The sequence below is a fragment of the Mastacembelus armatus genome, chromosome 14 (genome assembly GCF_900324485.2).
Source record: "Mastacembelus armatus chromosome 14, fMasArm1.2, whole genome shotgun sequence".
Taxonomy (NCBI): Eukaryota; Metazoa; Chordata; class Actinopteri; order Synbranchiformes; family Mastacembelidae; genus Mastacembelus; species Mastacembelus armatus.
Window position 1 is genome coordinate 15255669 of NC_046646.1, and position 27429 is coordinate 15283097.

Below are 27429 nucleotides of genomic sequence, written 5' to 3' on the forward strand. Positions count from 1 at the left end.
TTGTTTTTTATGAACATATTTATTCACATAGTATCCACACACAGTTGAAAAAAATGGTATCCCTCTTCCTCACTCAAAGCTTTGTTCCCTCTGAGCAGACTAAATGTAGAGGAACTATTATGTAACTCCAGCTGTTTCCACCATTCAGTTAATACACCACATTCAGCTCAACGCCTTCCACCCTGGCAGCCAACAGCCCTGGGCCTGAAACTGCTGTCACCACATTTTACATCAGGCTTCGTGCAATTTACTGCCACGTCGACTTCATGAATATTCCTGTGTCGGAAAGGCATTTTTTGACATGGCCATATTAGGTTAACATCATAGTTATGGAAAGCCTGAACAAATCCCTAATCACGGTGGTATGATAGGCTCAGATGAAGGAAGTCCAGATGAGTGGGAACAACATTTGTTTGCAGCACAGCTTTATGTGCAGCTGGCCATTTTAATATACACTATGCAAAGTAGGTCAGCACTTTATATTACAGTTGGTATGAAAGTGGGGGGAAAAAAATAAGGTCAGTAGATAAAGAGGGGTGCTTCCCCAGAAAAAGACACTGGGTTGTCTCTTCTCTTTTTGTGCAGCTCTTTTTAACGATTTTTTGAAATGCAAAACAAGGCCAGAGGTCAATCAGAAATTGACATTCATCATTTATTCATTTTTTTTATGGCATGCAGCAGATTGGGCTGGCCAGGAAACACAGATTGGTGATACATTGGTGTTTAAATAGATTACGTTAGTACATTAATGTTTAAGGAAACAACTGTTCAGTACAGGGATTTTTCTGTCTTAAACTGGAACTTCAGTGTCTACTCCTGATGTTTATTTCTCCCAAACAGCTTAGCACAACCACTTTTAATGGTAGTAACTGATCTAACTAGGACACATCAAGATGGCAGTGGAAAAGTGTTTGAAGATACAGTATTAGAAATGCAGAGACACAAAGAGGAACAACTTAGTGTAGCATGCTGTGTACAGAAGCTGGGTTGAGCTGTCTTCATAAAGTTACTGACCAACGACAAACTCTTTAACAGTTTGCTAATAATCAGAGACTGTAAAACATAATATGTTGATCCTACCAGCTTTACAGTTGGGGGTGATAACAAGTCATACTGTAATATACTGACAGACTTATAAAACACTACATAAGGTTTTATGGTATTTAATCACATTACTACCACCTGGTTGTGTTCATGCCACATGCCATACATAATAGCTCTCATTTACTCCACAGACCTGATGTGAAAAAGAATAATAATACGAAAGACCACAGAGCCCAGAATGCCTCATAATGTTAAAGAGAGCAACACAAGGCTGAAAATCCTGTTTGTTTGCGTGGCGTCACAGCACCATATATCCTCTGAATAGTTAAAGTCTTTTAATTGACCTTACATAACAGAGTAAAGTGGATGATTAGCTGGCATCGATCAGTGTTCTCACGACACCCAGTGACATTTCCTCCCTTGCTTTATTTTATGTTTGAAATTTCCTTTGCTTTGCTCTTTTCCTCTCAAGACTCCACAGCTGAGTGAGCATGCAGCAGACGGCTAATATCACTACACTAATGCAACCCTTCATCTTCCAGCTCCACCCATGGTTTTTTTTTTTTTTTTTTGGTTTTAGTGGCAGCAGTACGGACTGCAGAAATTATGGATTTCCTTGAAATAGGGAATGGGAAAAATAAGCTGGTGAAGAAAGACGAGAAACAGGGGCCGTAGTTGACTTTAGAGAGACTGGGGCCGCTGAAAGCTGAGGCCTTGGTTCTTTACAGATTAGAAGATCAGTCGTCCCAGCGCTTCCCCTCAGGGCTGAGCAAAAGGAGAGCAGTGGAGGAAAAGCTTTTATTCTGATGCAGCTCTGCCAGTGTTTCCGTCCCAGAACTACGGATGCTCAATCTCCTCTCTGAACCAGCTCCCAAAAAACAGGCTTTTCTGCTGTAATGCAGACTAAATCTCTAATTACAATTTTGGGCTTGAGTAGCAGAAGTCATAATTATGGTACCTCTTATTATGCAAATTAATTGACTGATTCCAAAGAATTAATTACCTCTTGTCCCAAGTTTGATTAACAAATGAGAGTTTTCTGCTTCTATTTTGATTTGTTGTTTGGATTTCTCTTTTCTGGCAGAAAGAATGGGATAATAAGGAAACAAAAGGTGATGCAGATGCAACATGGTGGATAGATGTGAAATTGAATGAATATTTACAGACAACTACAACAGATGAGATTTTGGAGCAGGCGGTGCCTGTAGGTATCAGAGTCAAATGTATTCATTTTTTTAAGACAAAGCTTTTTAAAAGAGCCAAATTTCTAGACAATTTATGCAGGATTTTAAGATCCTGGGATTTTATGTACATGTTATATATTAGCATAAATGTATAAAAGTAAGTATAGCAGCATATGCTAAAAAAAAAAAAATGCAGATGAAATATTTGCTAAATATCAGCACACATTGGTGACGGTAAAAGGAAGTGTCAATGTAACAGTATTTAATATTTGTTATGACATTTATAGCATCAGTTTGAAAAAGGAGCCCACACACAAGACAGATTCACAAAGAAATGATTTGGAAGAAAATTGACTGTCCTGCACAGAGTCCTGACTTAAACCCCATCCAACACCTCTGCGAGCCGGGCCTTATCGCCCACATCAGTGGCCGACCTCACTAATTCTCTTGCAGCTGAATGGGAGCAAATCCCTGCGACTAGGTTCCAAAATCCGGTGGAAAGCCTTCCCAGAAGAGTGGAGTTGTTACAGCAGCAGATTAACGCACATAATTTTAGAATGAGGTGTTCAGTAGTCATTTGAGTGCAATAAAAAAATTTTATGCCAAAAAGTTTGGCCATGCAGTGTGTATCGCAGACAATCTGAATAAAGCATCAATCACATACAGCATCTATTTGATGACTAGAGTCTATGCACAAGGGTTTTACCCCAACTCTACGTAACTGCTGTGATGTGACTATGACTATGTATTGAAATAGAGTTGTATCACCTCACCCTCCTTGACATTTTCAAAGTTAGCCCACCTCCAAGAAAGCGTGAAACGAGTGGTCCTAATCCCTGCCTTAGCTCCGATTCAGTGCCTCCGGTTCATCTCCAGCAAGATTCAAAACAAAGGCCTGGCAAATCAAATGCATGGGCAGAGAGGCAGCGCACAATGTGGTGCACCTGAATAGACTGAAATGAACTAGCCTTGACAAAGCCAGGGAGATGAGAAAGGGTCCTGTCAAAGCTCTGAGGCCTGATTTGCCTTACTGAATGAGAAACCCCTCAAAGCTGGAAAAGCCAGATCCTTGACTTGTAGTTGTAAAAAAAAAAAAAATTAGACACATGCTTCCCATTCTCCCTAGTCATTATCAGTACATCAAAACTGCAGCAAGAATTAACAGTTTAATTGGTTCTGTTAAACAGATACAGACAGGTCATATAAGAACTGCTGAGCTGAATTCAATGAACCGGCATCTTCTGTGTTTGAACCAGTGGACAAGGTCAGTGCTTGACGCCTCAGTAATAATGCAGGTTGCAAAGAGAATAGGTGAGTGTCAGAACAAAACAATCCAATCCACATCACACATCAGCATCCAGCCTTTGGGTTTGTTTTGCAATAAGCCTGCAGTTGTCATTGGCAGGGCTAATTACGAGGGCAGCAGCTATACTACAGGATAAATTTCCACATAACAGAACTCTAATTTTGTCTGTCGGGCATTTAAATTCTTCCTTCCTATGGAAGATAACAGGAGAATACGAATAGCAATTAAATGCTGCTCAACCTGGGTGAGATTACACTCCTGAGAAAGACAGCCAATAAGAGCAGGTTTATTGCCTCTGAGAAGTGAGAAGAAAGACAATGTGGTGGAAAACAAGAATGTTGTACCAACTGCAATCATATAAAAGAAAGAGTTTAAACCTCTTCTCTTTAGAGCTAAGCATATGCGTCAAAACTTATCACTCTCATCTGATTTACCACACACACACACAGAATCTTGAATGCTGTCTTTGTATCAAGCAGGTTAAAATCATTGCTTTTTGGTGCATTTATTTCACTGAGGCTGCAGTGTAGAGTAGTAGAAATAAGATCAGTCAAGTGCCAATTTGAAAAGTTGTTCAGTTTTACATGACATAAGCTTAAACTGGTTGCAACTTAGTCCGCACCACAAGTGAAAGCTTGCAATTTACTGGCTCAATATGAGTTTAAAGCTGAAGCTTCTTACATTGACTGGTATTCCTCAAGCTGAACCAACTTCAGCATGAGCATAGCAAAGAGACAAATATAGATATAGAGCAAATTAAGAAAAAAAATACAAAATTAAATTGTTAAAAAAACAATGTCATTGATCTTTAGGTGGAAGGTTGCCAGACCTGTTATAACTTAACCACAACCACACAAGCACTGGAATCCACTTTCTTGAACAATATAACAATATTTTGTTGGGTTTTGTTTCCTTCAAGATTGGGAGATGTGTTCACTCAAATATTACATTCCTTTCCCACACACTTTATGTCTGTGTTTATAAAGAAGGACAGACTGTTGTTTCAAACAAAGCCAGCCTACATAACTAATATATCTCACTATTTATAAAATACTGTCCTTGAGTAAATTCCATTAATACATAAAAAATGTCAGTAAATGAGATTCCTCTGTCAGTACAGTTTACAGTTCAATCCCTCACTGGGGCCTGAAAGGGGGGCAAGGGTTCCCCCCATTTAAAATATGTTGTTTCAGGTTCATGAAATTATATTGTACAGCAACAAAAAGCAGTCATTAAATAGTATATAGTTCTCTAGTCTACCTAAAATTCGTACACCTTGCTGGTCTCTCCTGTAAGGCCATTTTTCAGTCTGATATTTAGTTATAAACCCAGTCGAAATTCAATATGATACCACTACTAAAACCAAAACCATCACCTTCTCAGTTAGGTAGTTTTAACAGGAATATGGTGTTCTACATTTCCTTGATGGCTGTTTTGATGGGAACATAAACATCATCTTGGTAACTCTGATTCTGAAATCAAGCTGCAAGGAGGGTATGCTGTTATCATCATGCTCTCAGTGGTTTGGTGCATCTACAGCTCCTGTTAGGTCTGGATCAATGCATGGTCAATCCTTTCCCTGAGAGGATGTATCGATTTGGTTCCTCGGGCTGACCAACCTCTAATCTCTTGAAACGGTGTGGTGCTCTGCCTGCTCTTTGGAGACACCGTATTCTGCCTGGTGCACAGCACAAAATACGACTATGTCAGAGAAATCTATTCACGGCTGCTTCGACAGTCTGTAATGTGAAAAGTGTTCGATATCAAATACACAGCCTCCCACAGTGGGGGTTTAAGAAGCTGCTTGGATTTTTTTTTTAGACACAGAATGGTCCATCTTCATCCCAGTATCATGCAGATTTGACTGGAAGGATTTAAGATGGAAGAGTGAACTAGTACTTTCTCATAAAACTTAATATCTTTCATTAAAAAATGTACTTTTCCAAAGACTGTAAGTAAATGTGTGTTCAGGTCACATTGCTTGAATTCCCAAACTCCCTGAACATACAATCCATTTTATTCTCACTGGGATTATTGCTACTATTTTTTCTTCCTTTTTTTTTTTTTTTAAACCAACATGTCAGGTTAAAATATCTCCACATTTTATAAAGACAACAAAGAAAGAAATTAAATTACAAGTTAATTATTTTTAATAGGCTTATAAGTGGCATTTTGAAAGCAGGCACCATGAGAGAGCGCAAGAAGCATCGTGCTAATGAATGTGTACAAAGCGCTCCATTTGAGTTGAGCGTAAAAAAATAAATTAGCAAATGCTCAGCATCACAGCTCAGGTCATATTTCAGTCAGATGGGATGAGTTTACCACACTGTGTACCGAAAGTCACAGTGTCCTGAAAATATGTGATGATGGCAAAGTGCAGAGAGGGAACCAGAAGTTTTAGTTTGCTGCTTGAGCAAGTGTGAGCAATTGCATTGTGTGTTACTGAGAGAAAAGGTCAGATTTGCTTGGTATCAGTTTAGGTCACCACAGAGGTCTTTTCCATTTGTTTATGGTTGCACTACAAGTGTCTTTGCAAAGGTTTATTTAAAATCTGCAGGGTTTATTTGGGTTAATTTGTTCTGAAATCTGAAGTAAAGCTGTGGAAAGAGGGCAATATTGAGCATTTGTAGCACTAAAACTCATTATACTTCAATAAAACTAATGGGGATTGGAAATAAGTTACCAGTTAGCAGTAGGATTGAAAAGCCACAATTTCCTCCAAATGAGGCAGTGTAAAGCTAAACAAACCAAACCTAAAGTAAGAAAACACACAAACATTTGGTATAGTACAGTTTAGATGATTTGGAGTAACATTTGGTCAGTTTAACATTGTATGATGAAAATATTCTTATACATTAGTGTACTTTCAGACTGACCATTTATCATCATTCAGGGTAGGCCCCTTAGTTCAGTGCTATAGTATGTAATGATATTTTAGAAAACAGTGTGTTTCAGCCTTGTCCAACACCATTGGGTTGAACTGGAACACTGACAGTAAGCCAGACCTTATCACCCAACATCCGTGGCCAACTCCAATGCTCATGTGGCTAAATGGGAGTGAATCCCTGCAGCTAGTTCCAAAATGTTGTGGAAAGCCTTCCCAGAAAAGTGGAGCCTGTCATACCACAGCAGCATATTAATGCATTTGGTGCTAAAATCATCCTCAATCATGTGTGGATGTAATGTTCTGATGTCTATTTACCTTGTACTGCATAGTACAGCTAGAATAATGTAGATGAAGCAGCCAAATAATCCATATTTGAAGCACCACTCTTTTTCACTTTAGTGTGTGAAATATTAACAATTAATATATATTCAGCTTTAAACATTAAGTGTTATAGTGTATTATTGCAATGGCATGGCACACTAACTGACCTGAAAATAGTTTATCAGTTGGCAACATAAAGGAGCCTATTAGTAAGAGATTAATTTCAACCTGGAGAGTAGAGAAGCTGGCCTAATCCTAGTCATGCACAAGCCAGGAGATGTTATCCAAAGCTGTTCAAAGCATCCAAAATGGAAGCAGTGGGACTTCATAGTGAATGTTTGGCTGTGCTTCGATGCATTAATACCGGCAGTTCACATGAGGTCAGGAGTTTCTGCAGCCGTTTGTAGAGATTTGATGAGGTCAAATGAAACCTAGTATATGTCTGAGCTTTCTTTAAATATTTTGACCATAGGGCATCCCAATCCTCTATACAGCAATTCAAAAAGAAAGAGGCACCTAAAAGGACCAATTGGGTATACCCTTTACCGTCAAACATGAATTAACTTTTGCATATTAACTATGAATACTAAAAAGGTTAAAACCCCCATGTGAGCACCATTACCCTAAATGTATATAAAAAGGATTTCCATTTCTGGACTCAGTTATGTTGCTTTTTTGTGGAGAAATTATTCATTAATTTATCCAAGACGACCAGTTTCAGTTTGATATACTACTAAACATTTTACGTTCTACTGATTTGGTACTACTTTCTAGCAATTCACCCTTAAAATAGGGATTATAATGTCTGACTACTGCTTTTTATTGTAATATAAAACAACTAGCTCTTAAAAAGATTTTTGGACACGATTACTACCTTACTGTCACTAATGGCTGCAGGTTATGCATACACATGCACACACTGGTATTCAAAACATCAGGGAGAACGGAGGCCAACTGATGTACTATTTATTCTATGCAGGAACACGGTGATGGCTCACTGATGGCAGTACAAGTAGGGCAAATCACCAGGCTGCCGGGAACCAAAATTCTATTGTTTCTGAGACCTAATAAAACAAAAATTCAGACGAGGCCTGCAACATGGGGCTGTGCTCCTCTATCTAATCTGTGATTTTTTGATGTTAGAATACAGATGGTCATCATCGAAATAAATTAAATGACAAGAAACTAAATTTGTGAACAAAGACACAAAAATATCAAAAAAGAGTTTGTTTTAGCATGGTAAGTTTAGTAATGCCATGCAAAACTTTAATTTTTATGTTTGTCTGTTTTAGTATTTATTTTAGTACTCAGATGAACAGACTTAGCACACTGAACATGAGACCCGTGTACACATATGTGTGGCCACTTCTAACTCCACCACCATCATTAAGTTTGCTGATGACACTGTCGTGATGGGCCTGATCTCCAACAACGACGAGACGACCTACCTAGAGGAGATTAAAAATCTGGAGAGATGGTGCCAGGAGAACAACCTACTCCTGAACATCAGCAAGACTAAGAAATTAATAGTGGACTTCAGTACAAGACAGGAGCAGTCATGCCATCCGACTTCAATCAACGGGACCCCAGTGGAGAGAGTGGACAGCTTCCGGTACCTCGGGGGTTCACATCACGCAAGACTTGTCTTGGTCCTGCCACACCAACACCCTGGTGAAGAAGGCCCGGCGGCATCTATACCACCCGAGACACCAACGGGACTTTAAACTACCCTCTCAAGTGCTAAAGACTTTCCACACCTGCACCATCGAGAGCATTCTGACGGGTAGCATCACTTCCTGGTTCAGGAACAGCACCATGCAGGACCGGCGAGCCCTCCAGAGGGTGGTGCTGTCAGCTGCACGTACCATCCACACCCAGCTCCCTGACCTGCAGGACATCTACAGCAAGCGGTGTTGGACCAGGGCCAGGAAGATTGTGAAATTTTAATTTTTAATTTTATTTATCCTTATTTTATATACTCTTACTCTAATGTTAACATGTTAGGCAGTCGTAAAAAGCATTTCACTGCATGTCGTACCCTGTATGAAGATGTATGTGACATAAAATTTGAATTTGAAAAAGTCAAAAATAATTATAAATGCCTGTCAACATGTTTAGTGACTTTTAACCAATAATACACCAATAGTGCTCTATAACTACAGTAAGTGAGGCAACTGTTTATTTTTACAAATACATGAATGTAATTATGCAACTCACACCTGTCATCGATCGAATTTTCTGTGAAAGTGAGAGGAAGATTTTTTGTGAAGAAACATGTTGGTTTGAATAATAGCTTTGCTTTTATATTTCTATGTCAGATTATTTTTTGCACCTTTTTTCACCTATTAAATCTGAACCGTATTTTACTGCTGTGAAAATAATCCCCATCTCTTCATATAAACCCTGTCACTGATAATTTCCACACCATGGCAGCGCTGACGACTCATTAACATACAAACACCACCTAAAAAAGTAAAAAAATAAGAGAAGACTTTGACCAGAAACAAGCATCCAAAACAAACTCAGTCTCATATTTTATTTATTCAGTTAACTTTTCAGTTACACTTCCTTTTAATTTTATTTCCCAACATGAAAGTCTAAAACTTTTTTCAAGCCCTCTGCACTGCCAAGAATAAAAGTCTAAAGGAAAATTGCTAATGCATTTCCTAAATATCAGACTGGCATCAGAGCAGTCACATTAAACAAAACAAAAAAAAAAACAAAAAAACAACTGAAAACAGTTTATGATTTGTTTTGTAGATTAATAAAACTAGGACAAGATTTTAGAAAAACAGTAATGGATCTAAAATTAGCTTTGAATTCACAAACTAAATCGTATTACATAAAACAAATATATAAGATTTTTGTGGTAGCTACATATAGTAGTTCATTATTGACAGATACAGTGCACAGAGACAGTATGACCTTTAAAAAAAAAATAAGCCTTTTTACGCCAATATTGTTTGGGTCCCAACATGGTCTAAACAACATATGTAAACATCTAACTATAGATCTACCTACCACCATGCACTGCATTGCAATGACAAAACTATTAGCTTTTTTTTTTACTTTAATTTCCCATGTGTTTCGTCCATGCTAAAGTTTCATTACACAAAATCCAATCCTTCCAACCGCTTGTTAATTTTAGTGGGAAAGACATTGTCATTGTCACTCTCTAAGCCATGGTAAATTACTTGCTGGCACAAACTCAAAATCTTATGGGAAGTGACTGCATCAGCTTTTGCAAAAGCACTGATTCTTGCACCAGCAGCTTCAATCTATGTGGCATCGTAGGGATTTCCATTTGACTAATGTGACCAGTGAGAGATATCCAGCTTTATGAACAAATCTCAATCAATACAACATTTTCACGTTTTCTGCAGTTGACCAACACATCTGCTTCTTGCCAGAATCACATGCTGTACAATAGCCAGGGGTACACATTGGATTTTGAATTAATATGCTACCATGTGTTTGATGCACCATCCATGCTGACAATACAAATTAATCAGCATTAATCAGTGTGCATATCACATGTAGCAAAGACTTAGGGCAGCAACATACACAGAGGTCACGGCCAGGGTCAGAATTTGATCGGAGCAGTTTCTTTGGAGTGTGCAAAAAAAGCAGAGTGTACAAATGGAGCATCATCTTTAAAGCTAAGAATGGAAACACTTAGTCTTTTTGACAGATACAAAGGCTCAGTGTCCTTCATGTTTTTTTTGAAGGAGAGAGTTGGGTAGAACCTATCCCAGTATGTGCTGAGCAAAGGCAAGGAAACATCCCAGACAGGTCACCAGTCTATCACAGGCGCTGTTGTTCAATCTTCATTTCAATTAATGTTCTGTTGCAGCCATCTTTAATAACTGAGGAGTAAAGAAGGAGATGGCTTTAAATCAGAAACTCAATAAGTCTGTTGTCTGTTGATTAATTGTGGTCATTTTGATATTTAATTAAAACAACCATGCTCTCAAAAGCAAAATGTCTCGGACTGGTCCACTACTGCTTACTAATGAACCACTGTCCTTAGGATCAATGTCATTAAATACCCATTTGAAATCTAAAAATGTAAGAGGCAACTTAAAGTTAAGCAAAGTGTTTAAGAAATGTGTAGAAATTACTAATTTCAACAATAAATGTTTACAAAATGTTCATCTACTCATTGCATGAATACCCAGATGGTAACTGACATTATAAAACTCAAGAATAAAGTTCACAACCAAAATTATTAACATGATGCCAGATGATTAATAGACAATATGTTACAATCCTCCATGAAACACTCAGGGTTTGGACTAATGTCACAGTGAACAACAGATCAAATACTGAACATTTAGCAGTGTTGGACAGTCTACCTTTGCCATTTTTCCTTTAGAATGACCTACAGTTGTCATTTTTTCAAACATTAATGTGACAAAAAAGGGGGGCAGACTGACATGGCCATCACACTCCGCCTTTCCCATTTTTGCTCTGAAATGACCCACCCTTGTCATCTTTCAGCACATTAGCGTGACAAAATAGAAAGGAGATTGAAGTGGCACCATCTGTGGATGACAGAGGACGCAATGAATTGATTTTTACTGTCTGATGTGCTCTTTCACACGTTTTCCTTATTATTACGGCTGGACCACAGAATATTTTAACAAATTAAAAACACTTACCTTTGTGTTACATTTCATTTTGAAGTATAACTGGTGGAAACCTAAAAAAAAAACTAAATCACCAATTGATAACCAAATCACAAAACGCTTGACAAATCAGGTCTTATTGTGCCTTGAGGGGATTTCAATTACACTAGCGCACTATTCACAGCAATTACAGGTTGTCTCATATTTACAGGTGCTTCTACCTACAGGTGCTGCAGATGAATGTAACAAACTGTCAGACTAAAAAAAAAAAAACAACTAAATATACAGGGCGGTGGAATTGCACATTAGATGCCATCTGTTCTAAAAATGAATTTGATTTTAAAAAATACAAAACATTTTGATAAAAGATTAATAAAAATTCCTTTACCAAGGATTTATTGCTGTGATTTGCAGTGACCCTCAGAGCTGCCAACCAATTTGGCTGCATCTGAGTTACAAAAAGTTCCTCAAACAGCATCAACCTGTCAAGGAGTTTCACAATTACTTTAGCTTTGACTTGACAATTCATGCCCTTATTCACCAACAAAAGTAAACTCTTAGATAAAGAAGTTGCTGATCTTACTGCAAGTACTATACTTATGGCATGTGGAATTTAAATACTAAGAGCCTTGTAACTGCTAATCTAAAGCCTCATTGTTTAGCAAGTTATAGTGGACCAATTAGATTGAGAAGGAAGGCAAAATGAGCACAGTGACCAATGCAATCAATAAGAAGTCTCAACACTTTGACCTCTTTAAAACTAAGTCTAAACATTGCATAAGGACACATTCTTGCCTCACTTAATGGAAGCTTGACAAAAAAATGACCTCCTATGTGAAGTATAATGGCACTATACGGCTTTCAAGAAGCACTAATTGAGCCGTCTAAGCTACAATCACAGGCCAATTATTCCGATGTGGGAGGTAATATAATGCATGTACTCTAGACCAAAGTACCATCCTCTGCTAACATTGTTCAACAGGTCAGGGATTACACACAGGATGTATAGTGACAGGAACACACTTAGTGACTATGTAGGTGGCAGTACTATATGCAAACCCATTATCTCAGATTTCAATTTGGCAATCCACAAGCTTGGCTCATGAACTGTAGGTTGCTGTATATTAACTGACAAAGCTCTTTCTGCTCATGGTCAATCATGTTTGCAAAATTTTAGAAAACAAAAAGGTAACGCAGAAGATTGTTACAGATTGTAAAACACTCTGAGACACCCTGTCTGCCAGGATCTAACAGCTAAGTCAGGTGGAAGGAGTATTTGTCAAGTTTTGTAACAAACAATCGTGACAATCGCACCAGTTCACCGGCCAGGCAAACGGAAGTGAGAATACTGGTATGATTTGAGCCTTTTTCTACATTCTTCACAATACTCCTTCCACTGTCATCATTCTGTATCATAAATTATAAAACTGTGAATTTCTTTGAGAGACTGAAATTGTGTGCCGTTGTTCCCATTTAAATGAGTCAGTGTGTCTTTTCCCTCTCTCTGACGGCGAGCTTTTCACCATTTCCCTTTTGAGTGTGGATGGATGGATATACAATATTTGGTAATAACTGTGTAATGTTATTAGTTATGTTACGTTATGTCACTTCAGTTAGGTTCATTCAACTATACTTGGTAATATCTGCACGTAGGTGCAGCTGACAACATTTACCTTCTTCTAAGTAAACATAATTTCATCACATATCAATTATGAATGGAAAACAACCATGCCGCCTCAAGTAAACACTTTCAAAAGGTCAGTACCCCTTGCAATACACAAATCCAGAATGCAATGCAATTTTTTTTTTTTTTCAACTTCACAGATGTTGATATCTTGCAGGTATTGCATCATCATAACTGGTAACTCAAAGAAGAAATGTTAACATAAGCCAAGATTCTTAGCAATCAGCAATGTAGAGAGAATTAGATTATCCTGGCATGTCAGGTCAACTCTGCAATGCCAGACAACCAATCAATACGCAGACAGTCTCACTCAGACTCACAGCTTCTCATCTTAAAAAAAAAAATATATTCTTATGCGGATTAACTGCTCCTTCATCCATTTTCATTTTCAGTCGAGAAGGTATTAATCTGACAGCCAAGTGAAGCCCAACAAATACTACACACTTCAAAGCAGCAGGAAACGCTTTGGAAAACTGGCCAGGTTCAAACATTTCCTCTCATTTCTATTTTCAGTCAGAGACACATACCCTGCCCATGGTGTTTTAAACAACTTTCAGCAAAGCCCAGAGTTGCTTATTGATGTTCCAACTGAACATTGCAGCTCATTTAAAGTTGGATCCACTGCTTAAGTCGAGTATGTTAGGGCTGGCAGAGCAGGTAAAGCCTTGTGTTATTTTTTTTAAAAAGTCTCATAACACACAAATACACCACTTCATTCTGCAAGGTAGATATCAGAATACCTTTGTTATTATTTAATGATTTTTTTTTTCTTGCAACATGGACATGGTCTTAAATTGCCTCACTTATTTGAAGTTTAGTGAGTGATTTACTGACCTGCACTTCATAGAAGGTCTTTAACCTCCTACACAGAGCAAAGTGTCTTTCGGCTGTGTTGCATTTGGTTTACAATTACTGGATAACTAGAAGCAAAGTAAACTTCATACTTTTTATGTGCTGAGCTAAAAAAAAAAAAAAAAAAAAAAACTCTGAGAACTAAAACTGCCCCCGCACTAAGAGCTGAGGATGGATGGATGGATGGATGAATGAACAACAATTTCTACATAGCAACCTGTAAAGGTCAAACAGGAAAGAACCATGAGGCAGCGAAGTGTCCAGGGTTTCAAATGCTGTCTGTCCAAAAATGTTTTTTGGGAAAAGCACTTTGTTTTCAATCTGATTAACTGGCATCTGTACTTTTCACAGGAGGTGATGTCTCTTTGGGTCTTTGCCAAATGAGAGCTGGAGGGTGGGCCTTAAGAACTAAAACCTACACAATTTAAATATGTGCCATCAAATGCTATTGTATTAGAACAGCTAACACTGGCTTTAAAATGTGGGAAGAAAGAAAACTACATCACCAAAAATCTAGCTTTCACAACTGTAAGAGGTTTTTTTGTTGTTGTTGCTGGTTAATTATTTAAACATTCCTAATCTTTGTGTGCTGGTGTATGCCTTCTTCAAGCAAAATCACAAGAGGATATACACAGTGAACTGGATTCAAAGTTTGTCAGATGAGAGACTGATGAAGAGCAGGGGGCGGATTGACCTACTTCCTGAAATACCAAATCTTCCAACCTAAACGACAATATGCATCACTTGTCGCTACCTGAGAATACAACCCACAGGGCCCTTCCAGTGGCACATTTACCAGACCGTCGTTGTCACAGATTCACTCAGACATGCTATGCAGACTCATACAGAGTGACTTTGCTTTAAAATGTCCTCCTTTGCTTCTTACATAATTAACTATGGGTGCTAGAGGTTGCCTAACCATTAAAAATGACTGTTGGTTGTAGTAACCTTTCATCGCAATGTCAAGGAAAAAATGTTTTTATGTTTTAATGAAATTTTATCATCTCAGACCACTACTTCTGAAATGAGCACACATATTCTGTAAACACAAATCTACTGATTCCCAGCCAAATCTCTGTATAATAATACTAGGCCAAACTGCAGAGTGTCCTGGTTTGCAGCAGTAGTGCTATCCCAGCATTCCACCAAAGGCTTTGTGACTCAGCAACACCCTGAGCTCCATTTAAACATCCTTTATAGTCCTCCATCAATAAGATGCTGCTGCCAATTTTTACTCTGCTAAATGCTGAACAGACTCAGTGGGCAAACCCCTCTTTCTAAAGTCATTGCCATTTGTTACTTTAACTCTTTTTTTTTTTTTAATCTCGGTGGCAACAAAAACCAACAAACTGATCAGGAGCTAGCCAGAGCCAAGGAATATTTAATCAAAAAGGAAACCGAACTATCCATCCTTTATTGATAAAACTTATCCTGTAAAAGGTCATGGAGGTGCTGGAATTCAATCCCAACTAACACTGGTCATGAGGCAGGATACACCCTGGACAGTTTGCCAGTCTGTCACAGAGCTGCTATAATGCAAAGCTGAAGTTAACCAGGGAGTGGGAGTTATTAACTAAAATTATAATAAAGAAACTTTGCTTCACTCGTATTGTGTTCATTCCAGAGAAATATGTGTTATCAGGCCAGTTCTACAAATTCAGTACTGGAAAACAAAATAAAAATATCTTCCTCACAAAACAGAATCAAATTGTGACACTAAATGGCACTTTCCAGCCCTGCAATCTACAATTTCTGCACAAGGGAGGGCTCCATTGTTCTTTAGCAGGTAAGATTTTTCTCTGCAGCATCCAACTAGGACACAAAGAAAATGAGATGGTGCGTTATTGTGTAGCACTTGTCGAGCAACAGCGTAGAAAAAAAAAAATCTGTCAAGACAGAGTTACAATAGATGGGACAAAGGACGAGAACTGAGCACAGTAGGGAGACACAATCCAGTTCCGTGGGAGACAGTAACAGCCTGAAGGTCTCATCACAAGCAAATTCAGTGAAATGTAATACAAGCTGGAGTGTTATGTAAAATGAACGATGGGAGAACCCAGATCACTCAAGCCTACTGTGCTGTGATAGCTAATGCATACCTGTATTGTATTCAGAAGGGCATTCATTTCCCCTCCGATGATTACAGCGAAACACCAGCTGTATTGTTTATTTGGTTGAAAGCACAAATGATATGCATTGATTCCTTATTCATTCATTGTTGAACTCGGCATTGTATCTATGAACGCAGGCAAAATGGGCCCAATTACAGCAAGCAATGCCTCCCTGTGACTCCTCAGCAGAGCAAGATGATGAAGGCCTCAAACTGGGAGGAAAGAAGCAATCAAAGGCTGCTTGTTGTCTTTTGTAAATTCAAAAACTGGAATGGAAAACATTTCTTGCTGTGACTGACAATGGTTCAGCTGGGACCAGATCAGTCAACCACACACATTTATTAAGGCTTGCACATATTAGGTGTTCCATTATCTGTGATGTGACCCTCCGCCTTATGGCTGAAATGACTGGACAATTTATCAATAAGAGGATTCACAAAAATACATAAATTACATATTGTATTATTTTTTTTGTTTGTCATTTAGCAATGAATGTGCGCAAGTATTTTTTTTATTAAATGTGGTTTAACATATTACTGCAAACTGCATATAATGGTGTAGGGTCTTGGTCAAACTTTACTGCTGCTAAGCAGTACAAGGATGGGATTATGCCCATTGAGCAGAAGGAAGTTTTAATGAAGTGAGTTTCACTGAAGGAATTTTAACAGCAAAGTTGAAGTAGCATTTCTGTTAAAAAGTAAAGAAAAAAAAAATGTCTTTCCTTATTCAAATTGTGATTTTTAATCAGGTTCCAGTTTTTGTGATCATATACACATGCATATTTGTATTTGTGTGTTTTATTCCAGTTGTCAGGGTCTGGTCAGGTTAGCTACCATGTGTCAGAGGCACATGGCATCTGCCTGAGGCTCCTCTCTGATGTTGCCAGGGCTCCTCCTTGTGCTCCACAATAAAAGACCAAAGATTTTCTTTCATTTTTTCTCCATGATAGAAAGTGAAAATACTTTTCTTTTTAAGTGGATCTGGCTGTAGATGCTAGAACATGTGTTTACAGTTGACAGCCTGCTGATGAAGTCAGTTCAACAGTTGACTGGCTGATTGAAAGGCTCTGTGGTTTGCCTATTGTAACTCACCAATCTCTTTAATTAAATAATATTAAAGTTTTTAAAAGTTAGCCCAGGTGGCACTTTGTGCTGTTCTGACACTGTCATACAGCAAGAAACTGAATTGGAGCCCAGCTGCTTCAAGGGGCCGCTCCTACTAAATTATGTCAGACCTTGTACAATGTTACACTGCTCTATGAAAATTTAAGGATTTCAAGGGAAAGAAAAAAAAAAATACTTTTGATACTATTAATTTAACATAATGACATGTCAGTGACAATAATGGTTCTGTTGTGTTGAGCCTGTTTAATAAATCAACCCTGGCAGATTTGCAAGCATCTCTATCTCTAGTGCAAGGGAAGGTAAAATCATTGATATGCTAATTGTGCTTTTAAAATATGACATATCTGTAGGTAAATGCTTATTTGTTAATTATTGTTTTACAGCTCAACTAAGCAGAGTTGCCACGTTACCACGCCATGAGTTACCATGTCTATAAATAGGTGGACAATAATACATTTTCTGCTGTTTTAGCACTGTGCATCAGAAAGCTGTATTTGAAATGATGAAACAATGAATGAACATTGATTTTCAAGTGTATTTACAGGTATCCAACCCCACAGGAGATTGTACAGTGTAGGCTGTGTAGCCTATTATACAGTTTGGGGTACTGCTGTCTAACAACTCACTTGAGACAATAAGTGTGAATGTACACGGTTATTCAGAAAGTAAACTGAAATATCACATTTACATAAGTATTCAGACCCTTTGCAACACCATGTGAAAATTAGCTCAGGCACCTCTGTGGTAAATTAAATTGATTGGGCATGATTAAATATTTACGTAAATGTGATATCTCAGTTTTTCTTTTTAAGAAATTTACAAATATTTCTAAAATTGTGTTTTCACTGTTATTATGGCATACAGGGTGTACATTAACAAACAAACAATTTTAACAATTGTAGTATCAGGCTGCAACATAACAAAATTGAAAAAAGTGAAGCGGGTCTAGGAGCTAATGAAACTAAGACTGTATTTTGACCTAACAATTGAATGTTCCTGACAGGACAAGTCATCTGAGCTCAATCTAACAAGTCACATGTTTCAGATGTCAAGGAAGACACTAAAGGGACAAGCCCTTGAAACAAAGAAGTGAGAATGACAACACTACAGGCCAGGAGAGAATCACCAGAGAAAGCACCAAGTGTCTAATGACACGTGATGGAATCTAATTTCCGATTATTTTAACCAGAGTCCATACATTTGTTAAATGACAGTAGGAGAGCTGTCAGCAGACTGTCTCCATTTCAGCATTGTTTTCTTGCTCAGTCACATGTTGTCATGTGCGTGAAGTACCAGAGCACAGCCAATCACTGCACCTTTAAGACAGTGACAGCTGAGCCTTGGTGATGAAATGAGTGAGAGAAAGGAAAAAAAAAAAGAAAAAGAAAAAAGTCAATCCTGTTAAAAATGACAGCTGCACTGATTTTATTTAGTGAAGGTTCAAAACATCATCCAAGGCCGATTCCTGCTCTGCATGAAGGGAGGAAGAGGTATGTGTGAGAGTAGAAGTGTTAGAGTCCAACACAAAGGGCACTGGAACTAAAGGTTGTTCTCACTTTTTTCAACTGATGCATGGTTTTATACATATAAGCAGACTTTTGTAGAGTGGGCCTTGGTTACAAATAATGTGTGCAGGATAACATTAAAACATTTACCCACCAAGGGTCTGTATGTCAATGGTTACAATCCATCACCAGCTAAAAATAAATAAATAATGTCCAATAACAAAATAGTGCGGATGAGTTATCCTGAGTTTGAGTCACTACTATGGGTAAAGCTGCAGAAATTGCTGATATCTTTCAAACTCCGCCTCCCCAGTTTGTAGGTGTTTCTTTTTTTTTTGCTATGAATGTGTAGTTTCCAATCCCAAGCCGAGAAGAGGCATTGTACAACAGTTTTCACAGCCTGAGTAGCACTAACCGTAACAAGGAAACTGATCTTCATGTGTGATATTGGTGGAGTGTCCCTCTAAATTCTAGATAGAAAGTGAAGTTGTTCCTGGCATAAAGTGAAAGAGTACTGTGTAAATGACATGTTTTTCTACTTTAATCACTCAATAAATGTATCTCAGTGCTGCAATGTTTTAGCTCCCCAGACTCATTCTCCCACTTTTTTCATTTATTTTTAGTTATTTATTTTTGGATTTCTTCAGCCAGTCAGTGTTTGTTTTCAGTAGGAGTTAGAGGACTCGGCCAGACAAGACTCCTCCAAGTGATGCTCAGAAAATATTTGCATTCACCTCAATAGCCTTTTGTGCATAGACATTATGTAAATATGATCATAAATATTTAAACATCAGTTGAATTTGACTCATTTCACTTGTTTCATAGCCAGATTGTCAAAATGTACAGCACAGTCTCACTTGATACCTTGCTTTCAGAGTGGCAGATTGCTGCCCACCCCCTCTACAGAAACCAGCATACCTGCCCCGCCCCCCCCCCCAAAGCCCTCAAGGGATTTGGAGTCTGTGGGTGCTTACTTGACATCCGTTGGTGGCTCAATAACAAGTAGACTGTAAAACCCTTTTTTCTCTCTTTGATTACACTAAGTGCACAGAGGCCAGATGCGACCCAGCACAGTCATCTGCTGACTTGCCAGCAGAGTCACTCTAGACTGGCGGGGGGGGGGCATGAGGAGAAGGGAGGGGGGCCACTTGTGGTCCTCCCGCCCTTCAGGAATAAAGCCATTGTTCTTCATTACAACTGGGGAGGCTGCTGGGGTGTACAGATGGAGAACAAGTCCATTTCCACACCTGTTTTCCATCACCAGGGTTCCTAGACTCAGAGCCAAACTGCACAGCATGAGGATTCTGCTGGGTCTGATACAGGTTTTCTTTGTAACAGATGCTGACTGCACACAGTGTTTTATCTCCAATTAAAAACTCTGCAGCCATATCAGCACCAATACAGCTCCTTAATACCCACACTGTAAATATTAACACCAAATAAATGTATCCATTTCAGACACAAACAGGTAAGGATGATGACACGCACTTTGTGACATAGACAAATGTGTGAACGAGATGAGCAGCTTTGTCATTTTTGGCAGATAATGTCTTGTTTTCTTGAAATTATCTTTTAACATTTTTTTATGGCAGCTCGCACATCTGAGTTTGAGTAACCAAAACCAAAACAGTCATTTTATGAAACCTCACACTGGGGAATAAAAACAAGCTTTTCCACAAAGCCTTTTTTTTTTTCATTTAACCAAAAACAGCAATGCAATAACTTTGCCTGAATAAAATAGCCACAACTGCTACAAATGATTCTGAAGGCAAGACCTATGTTATTTCAAAATTCATAAAAACATAATGAATTTCATGTTCATTAACAAAGCAGCACTGCTTCATAAAAGTATTCAGAAGGGTATCTTATTCAATCAATGCTACAGCCAACCCAGGAGACTGGCTATTGAACAATGGCACTCAAGCTACAGAGAGCACTATTTTAAAAAGCAATAAATAACCTCAGTGAGTATGGGTCCAGTCCATATTGTATGTGGGAATTCTTAGAAAACATCCCGCCACTTTCTAAAAAATAAAAAATAAAAAAAGGCTGAACCCATTTTGAAAGCAAACTTATGAATCTCTTGCAAAGAGCACAACAGGTATTAAAAATGTGGTGGCAAGGGACAAGAAGGCAGCATGGAGATTAAACTTGAAACAGGCTGTACCATGGAACAGGTGGTTTAAACAATCACAAAGATTAAACCTGAAAATTAACCTTTTTTAGTTCATCATAATAGATCAGTAATCAAATCCTATCAAATTATTTTCCTTTGATTAAGGAATAGTGCATGTTATCATTGAAATTAGTAATTTGGAATAATCAGTCATCCAATAAGCAGCTTCAGTTTTCAGCTATCATTAGTTACGTACGGCAAATAACACAGTAAACTGTCAACTCAGGCCAACACAAAGGACTCATGCGGAAAAAAAAAAAAAAAAAAAAGAGATCTATGTTTAAGTGAACTAACTAACTTACCATACTTACATTTCACACATAAATAGTCAGTGTCTCTCTTCGAGGGGTGAGATAGCAGAAAGTGGGTTTCACAAACTAAACTTAACCCTGAACTCTGAGATGTGAAACTTAAGAGTTTTCTATTCTAGACCAGCGAATCAAGCGTTATCACACACATAATGACTATGAAAGCTCAACGAAGCTCCAATCTTGAGATTCACCAATGGCGACAGGTACATAAGCACAGAGTTTTAATCCAGTGGAGCTACAAATATTAACGTGAAAATGCAAAAATGTCATAAAAAACTGCATTTCTGACAGTATTTTAGCATATAGTACTTTACACAGTAACTGAATATGCTGTGAAAACAAGTCAAGATTATACACAAATTGCTTTTAAACTACATTTAGTACAGCTATTTAAATCTCTAATTCTTTCAGTGGCACTACAATCATTCTCTCAATGCTATTCCCATAACTCCAATATATGACAACTATGACAGGAATGTTCAGCAGTGCAACCAAAGGCAACACGTCTGACTCAGAATTAAAGTGATCTTTACTCAGTTGACAAATTCAGAGTTCTTTCTAAACCAGCTTTCTTACACTGCACTGCTACACCATTAGATAATATCACAAAAATGAGAGCAGAGATATTTCTTACCCAATTGCCTAACCAAGTTTTCAAGTTTGAGCAGGCTTGTGGGCAGAATGTGCTGCTTGAGCACTCCAGAAAAACATCTGTAAAGTGCCAGCCCTACGGTGTTTTAAGTGTATAATCTGCATTGCAACTGGACTGATTAAATATTTCTAGACTAGACTATGAAAGAATTGCATAAAGATGACTACATGACATATACTTTAATAAAATACAGTACCACCATGTATAAATTACAACAGCATCCAAGAAATGCCTGAATGACATTTCTAAATACGTATAAGGTCTGTATGATTAACATTATTTCAGTCAGTACTGGATTCCAAATTATTCTTCCATCTTTTATAACAAAATATTTTTTTCCTGAACATTAAACAGCAAAGTGCAAGACACCTACAGTAAACAAAATCTCATTAAAAATGTACAAATCTATAAATATTGATCGGTTATTAAGGGACAGACTTCAGAACTAAAACTATATACATCTTAATACATGCTTTTATTGCCACCTTAGGAATGTGTTGTATGCTCTCTCTGCGTGATTAAGATTATTTTTCTCCCTAAAAAATAGAAACTGACACTTCAGTATCAGTTCAAGCCCTTTATCTTTACAGAAGCAATCCATTCTCCAAGACAATTGCTGTTTGGTTGAATATACAAGCAGTGGGTGAAATATTATGAGAAATGTTTGAGTCAGTTGAAATTACTGGAACATTCTGCATGTAAACATCAGACTGAACATAGGCCTATATACTGTAATTTCCTAAACATAAACTCTATCTCTGGAGGAGCACTGCATCTACATCGAGTCCTCTGAAAGAAGAGCGATGGCAGTCAAACGCAATGAACTGTTAAGGCGTTCTCAGAAATCCATTTCATTTGAGCACTTGTGTGATATGATGACAGTATAAGGTGCGTGCCAAAACGGAACTTATAGTTGGGGTGGCATTAATTAATGCTGCCTGCTGTCCTGACTACACTGCACTGACTTCCATTTATCTGTAATGAGGGTGAAAAAAAAAAAAAAAAGAAACATCCTGCAATGCTTAGCACAATACACTGGAGGTAAATAATTCAAATGCTCTGTGCAAGCGCACCCTGAGCTTCATTTGAAATCAGTGAAGCCAACACTGCCCAGTGTCCAAAGAACAACATAGCCTTGTTTAGTTTGCTGAGCTTTACATGACTGACTTGTCTCATGAAAAATAAATAAATAAATATTATTACTGTGTGTCCATTTTCATGGATAAAGCGCTGTAATGGATTAAGCTTGGTGGATAATCCACAATGTGACAAACGACATCAGCCTCCTTGTCATTCTTACCAGTGGAAACTCAAACTCAGTATAAATAAGGTTTATATTCCTATAAGAACAGATTTGCAATGAATAACTTCGCAACCACTGATGACAGAACCGACTTTACATAAATATAGCTTTAACAAGAGAAAGAAGCTGCATAGCAACTGTGATGAAATTCTCCACAAAGCCACAGTTTAACCAGTTATATAATAGTGTAACCAGGCTATTTCTACATCTTTATCATATCAATGCGCATAAATAAATACCCCCCCCCCCCCCCCCCCCCCAAAGTGAACGAGCGTTTCCTCAGTACTTCGCACACAAACACAGAACCAACAGCCTACAAGAGGTTGACTTGGTATTGACTGAATGTAACAGAGCACTTTATGCGTGTCTTTATGTGTTCCGCAGCCCGCCAACTCACGAAGATCAGTTAACAGCACCAAACGTTTCAAAGCTAAAAGCGTTAAAAAAAGAAGAAGAAGAAAAAAAAAGGTGTCGCAGTTTGCACCCTCGCCAGCTGTATCTGCTTCTTGAAAGCATCTGACACGGATTAGTACACCCATAACGAACCTTTGATGTTGCACGATGCTACTGCAAATCCAGTCACGATATTACGATAAACACAGCCCGGAGCGCAGTTGGAAACTCAAGCAAATTAATCTTCGCTTGTTTACCAGCGAGAGCACACACGCATGAGAAGGTGACACAAGACAAATAATGGGACACTTTGAGATGCTTTTCATTTCGGCATACATCAAATAAACGGAGCAGCACTTGTTTTATTACAATTTTAACTTTTAGATCGGGATCGCCCGTCGTGCTAGTCTGCCAGTGGAGCCCACCCGGATGATCTATAGTGAACCAATTCTACAACAGCTAACTATCTTGGAGACGAATTTCTATCTGTTATAGTATTATTCATACGTCTTGAGTAATGCTCTACTTTGTATGAATCGCCGACTCTGTGTGTGCCACTTAAATTAACATAGTTTTGAATAGAGTTTGCTGTAGCGTGTCCTCTGCCGCACGCTGTCAAGGCTGCTGCATATTCCACTTTAACGCAGCGCTGTTCTCTGTGATTTACAGCAGTCCTGGCTCGGACTCGAACAACATGCCACAAAAGTAACCACGCTAGCGGACTGACCAAACAAACGTCCATTTATGACGGCCAAACACAGCGCCAGATGGCTCTACAGCAAAGTAAAAAAGCACACTATTGCTTTTACAAAAACAGAACTGGCAACATTTAAGAGTTGCCAGCTGTGTAGCGGCAAAGCGATTTATAATGGTGAGCTGACAAAAGTGAGGTAGCCTTGTTTTGTTAGGCAGCGTATGTGTAACACGACAGGCACATAAATCTGCCCTTTCTCTTTGGTATTTCAACTTTACGGACAGTTGTGGTTTCTTACAGCATCATATATCTAAATGGTCCGCCGCTCACGCTTCAACACTGCCCAGTAAGCTCATAAAAAAAACACACTCTCTTTCCTCTACATCCATGGAAATCTGAGAGGAAAGTGCTTCTTACATGGTAGATGTCAAAATAAAAGTCTTACCTTTTTGAAGAGCCGCTTGAAACATGAATAAAAAGAGAATAGTCGCGAGAGAGCCGCTGCCAGCGTTCGCCATGTTGGACACCTGCTTCAGTATGGAAGAGAGAGGCAGCTTCACCTATAGCTACAACGGGACTCAGATAATGAGATGCGAGAAAGGGAGGGTGCTAGTTACCATATTCCTTTAATGTGCAGTTTTGATAAATCCTGTTACTTGTAATGAATGTCTTGGATCCTACAACTCTTTGAATTTACTTCAATTTTTTTTTTAAATTGAGGTTGACTGATTTTAGATGTGTTGTGCTATAGGTTCGTGAGTAGGGAGGGCGTGCGTAATTATTGGATGGGTCACATCATGATAAAATGGTACTGGCCCTTTTATGCTCCACCCTGTCTTAAACTGAACAGATTTTGATGAAACTTTGAATTCCCTTTGTCTTTCTTTTTTTTTTTTTTTTTGAGCAGCTTAACCCACCTATGGAGTATCTCTGACAAGCAGGGCCGGCTAAAGCGTTTTTGTGGCCCCAAACCCCCCAGCCCCTCCCAGGCTTTTCCTCACATTACAAGTCAGGAGACTACCAGCTGGTTTGACCCAGCAGATGGAAAGCAGGACCAATGTGTCATTCGACCCAGCTAACCTGGAGAGTTGGTCTAATGTTGGCCTCCTTCACTCCCTGTTTTTTTTTAATTAATGTTCATTCAAAAAAGATGAAAAAAAAAGTGGTACATCGATGGGGTAGGCCTAAACCCAGAAAAAAGACAGAACAACAATCTACAAAGAAAAGTAAACAAACAATTAAAAAATATATCTGATAATTCATTATTTTTTTAATAACTGGCATTTTTACATTTTGGACCAAACTTGGAAACCCCAAATTGCCTGCATTCAAATTAATGTTACGTAACATAAATGTCAAAGACAGATGCCATGATGAGTTGAAAGTAAATGAGTTGAGCTTCAGATTCAGGCTCAGATGCCACATGCATCTCTTCCACACTCACGAACAAGACCCTGACATATGTGAACTCTTCACTTGTGATACTGACACTAACATGAAGAAAGCAATCACTGTTTTCTGGCAAAGTATCATGGCCTGAGACCTGGAAGTACTGACTCTTGTCCCTGCTGCTTTATATTCAGCTGCAAACTGTCAGAGTGCACACTGGAGGTCATGGTCTGATGAAGCAAACAGAACTGCATCATCCTGAGGTCACCATGCCGGACACTCTTCCATCCTTGGCTGTGCCTAGAGATTCTGTCCCTGAAAATAGAATTTGTGACAAAGTGTAACCTTGGCAGAGTCCACCTCAAATCCCATACTACCACAGTGCCTCCCCACAAGATACCCAAGGGACATGGTCATAAGCCTTCTCCAAGCCCATAAAACACAAGAGTGGATAGACAAATTCCCATTACCCTTCCAATATCCTTGCCCAGGTAAAGCACTAACTGCTCCACAATAAGGGCATAAACAGCACTGTTCCTCAAATCTTAGGACTCAGTCAAGTACAGTCTCCATTATAGCACATGGGCATAAGCTTTTCCAGGAAGGCTGAGCAGTATGAAACCTTGATGATACCCTGATAGCTGGAGCTTTTAAAAATAAAAAGAGGTACCAAAGCTGCAGTCTTTATACCTGTCTGCTGTGTGCTAGAGTGCCCTGAGCCAACAAAGCCTAAACAGAGTCCTTCCTCAGCTTGACAGCTTCCTTCCTTACTGGTGTGCATGAGCCGGCTCTTTGGTTCCAGGCATTGGTGACCTTCTGGCCACAACTCCTGAGTATCTGTGACATGATCTGCTTATTGTGTGACCAAAGATGCAACATGCCCTTGTAAGCAGTGAAGGAATTACCAAACACATAGCATTACCTACATTACAACAGCAAGTTACATAGAAATACCTATACTTAAGGCCTTTTCCTGGCCTTTTGGGCTTAAGTGGCTGCTTTTTTGCTGCAGTCTTGGGCTAGCTATGCTTACAAGACTGATCTGATTTTCCAGTAAAGGTATATTATTAATTTAATTGCTGCATTCTACAATTTTTCTTGACTGATTGTCCCCCAGAAGGAATTAAAAGATCAAAACAAACTGATTTACTGTACTGACTGGTCCAAAACTGTATTTATCATTCATGGAGGATGAGGCATAATGATATTTTTAAATGCACTAATAACATATGTGCACTGAAGTTAGCTTCATAACATTGTGTCTAATAACATAACATATTTAAGCAAATTTCCAGCAGTTACTGTTAGTAACTGCAAAGTACTTCACTGTACCTCCTTTTACAGTGTAACTGAAATGTTGGCTATATTAACTGTGTTCCAAGAACTGCAGTGTCAGTTATTGTCAGTCACTTTTTAGTTTCGGAGTAACATGTCTACAATTAGATGCAATTCTATATGCACCTTCTATAGGCACAGACAAACAACACAAATCTGTATTACCAATTACAAGCATGACAAACTAGCCCAAAATTAAACAAAAGAACTAAGAGCAGTGTCACCCAGTTAAAATAAAAATATGTTTTCTGGGAAAGTTCCCAATAAGAAAAAAAGTGTAATGTTATAAAAAGGAAAGCAGTAATTTCTGTTGAAAATAAGCATATTGACGTCCAACTCTGGACAGCTGAGCCAACACCTGCATAGTGCTATCAAACAACTGCCTGCCCAGTGACGCCCAGACACAAGATGGCCTGCCTGCTGAAGTTTGCAGTGGGGAAGAAATTTTGGATGGAGCTGTTTGCCAATCCAGGCTGCTGAATCTGGGCTGATGTCTGGTGTCCTTCTCCAAACTGATGGGGGCCCTGATA

General features: G+C 38.6%; 1 protein-coding gene across 3 annotated transcripts in view; it reads right to left on the minus strand.

The window, feature by feature from the left end:
* cadm1a (cell adhesion molecule 1a) overlaps window positions 1–24754 on the minus strand; it is a 309318-nt gene extending 284564 nt beyond the window's left edge. For 2 of the 3 annotated variants that reach the window (XM_026328921.1, XM_026328919.1), the window contains exon 1: window positions 24621–24754. In XM_026328921.1, the coding sequence (XP_026184706.1) occupies window positions 24621–24693 (73 nt within the window). In that variant the 5' untranslated portion in view covers window positions 24694–24754. The remainder of the gene's footprint in view (window positions 1–24620) is intronic. The other variant, XM_026328920.1, reaches the window with a different exon arrangement.
* Window positions 24755–27429: the final 2675 nt, after the last annotated feature.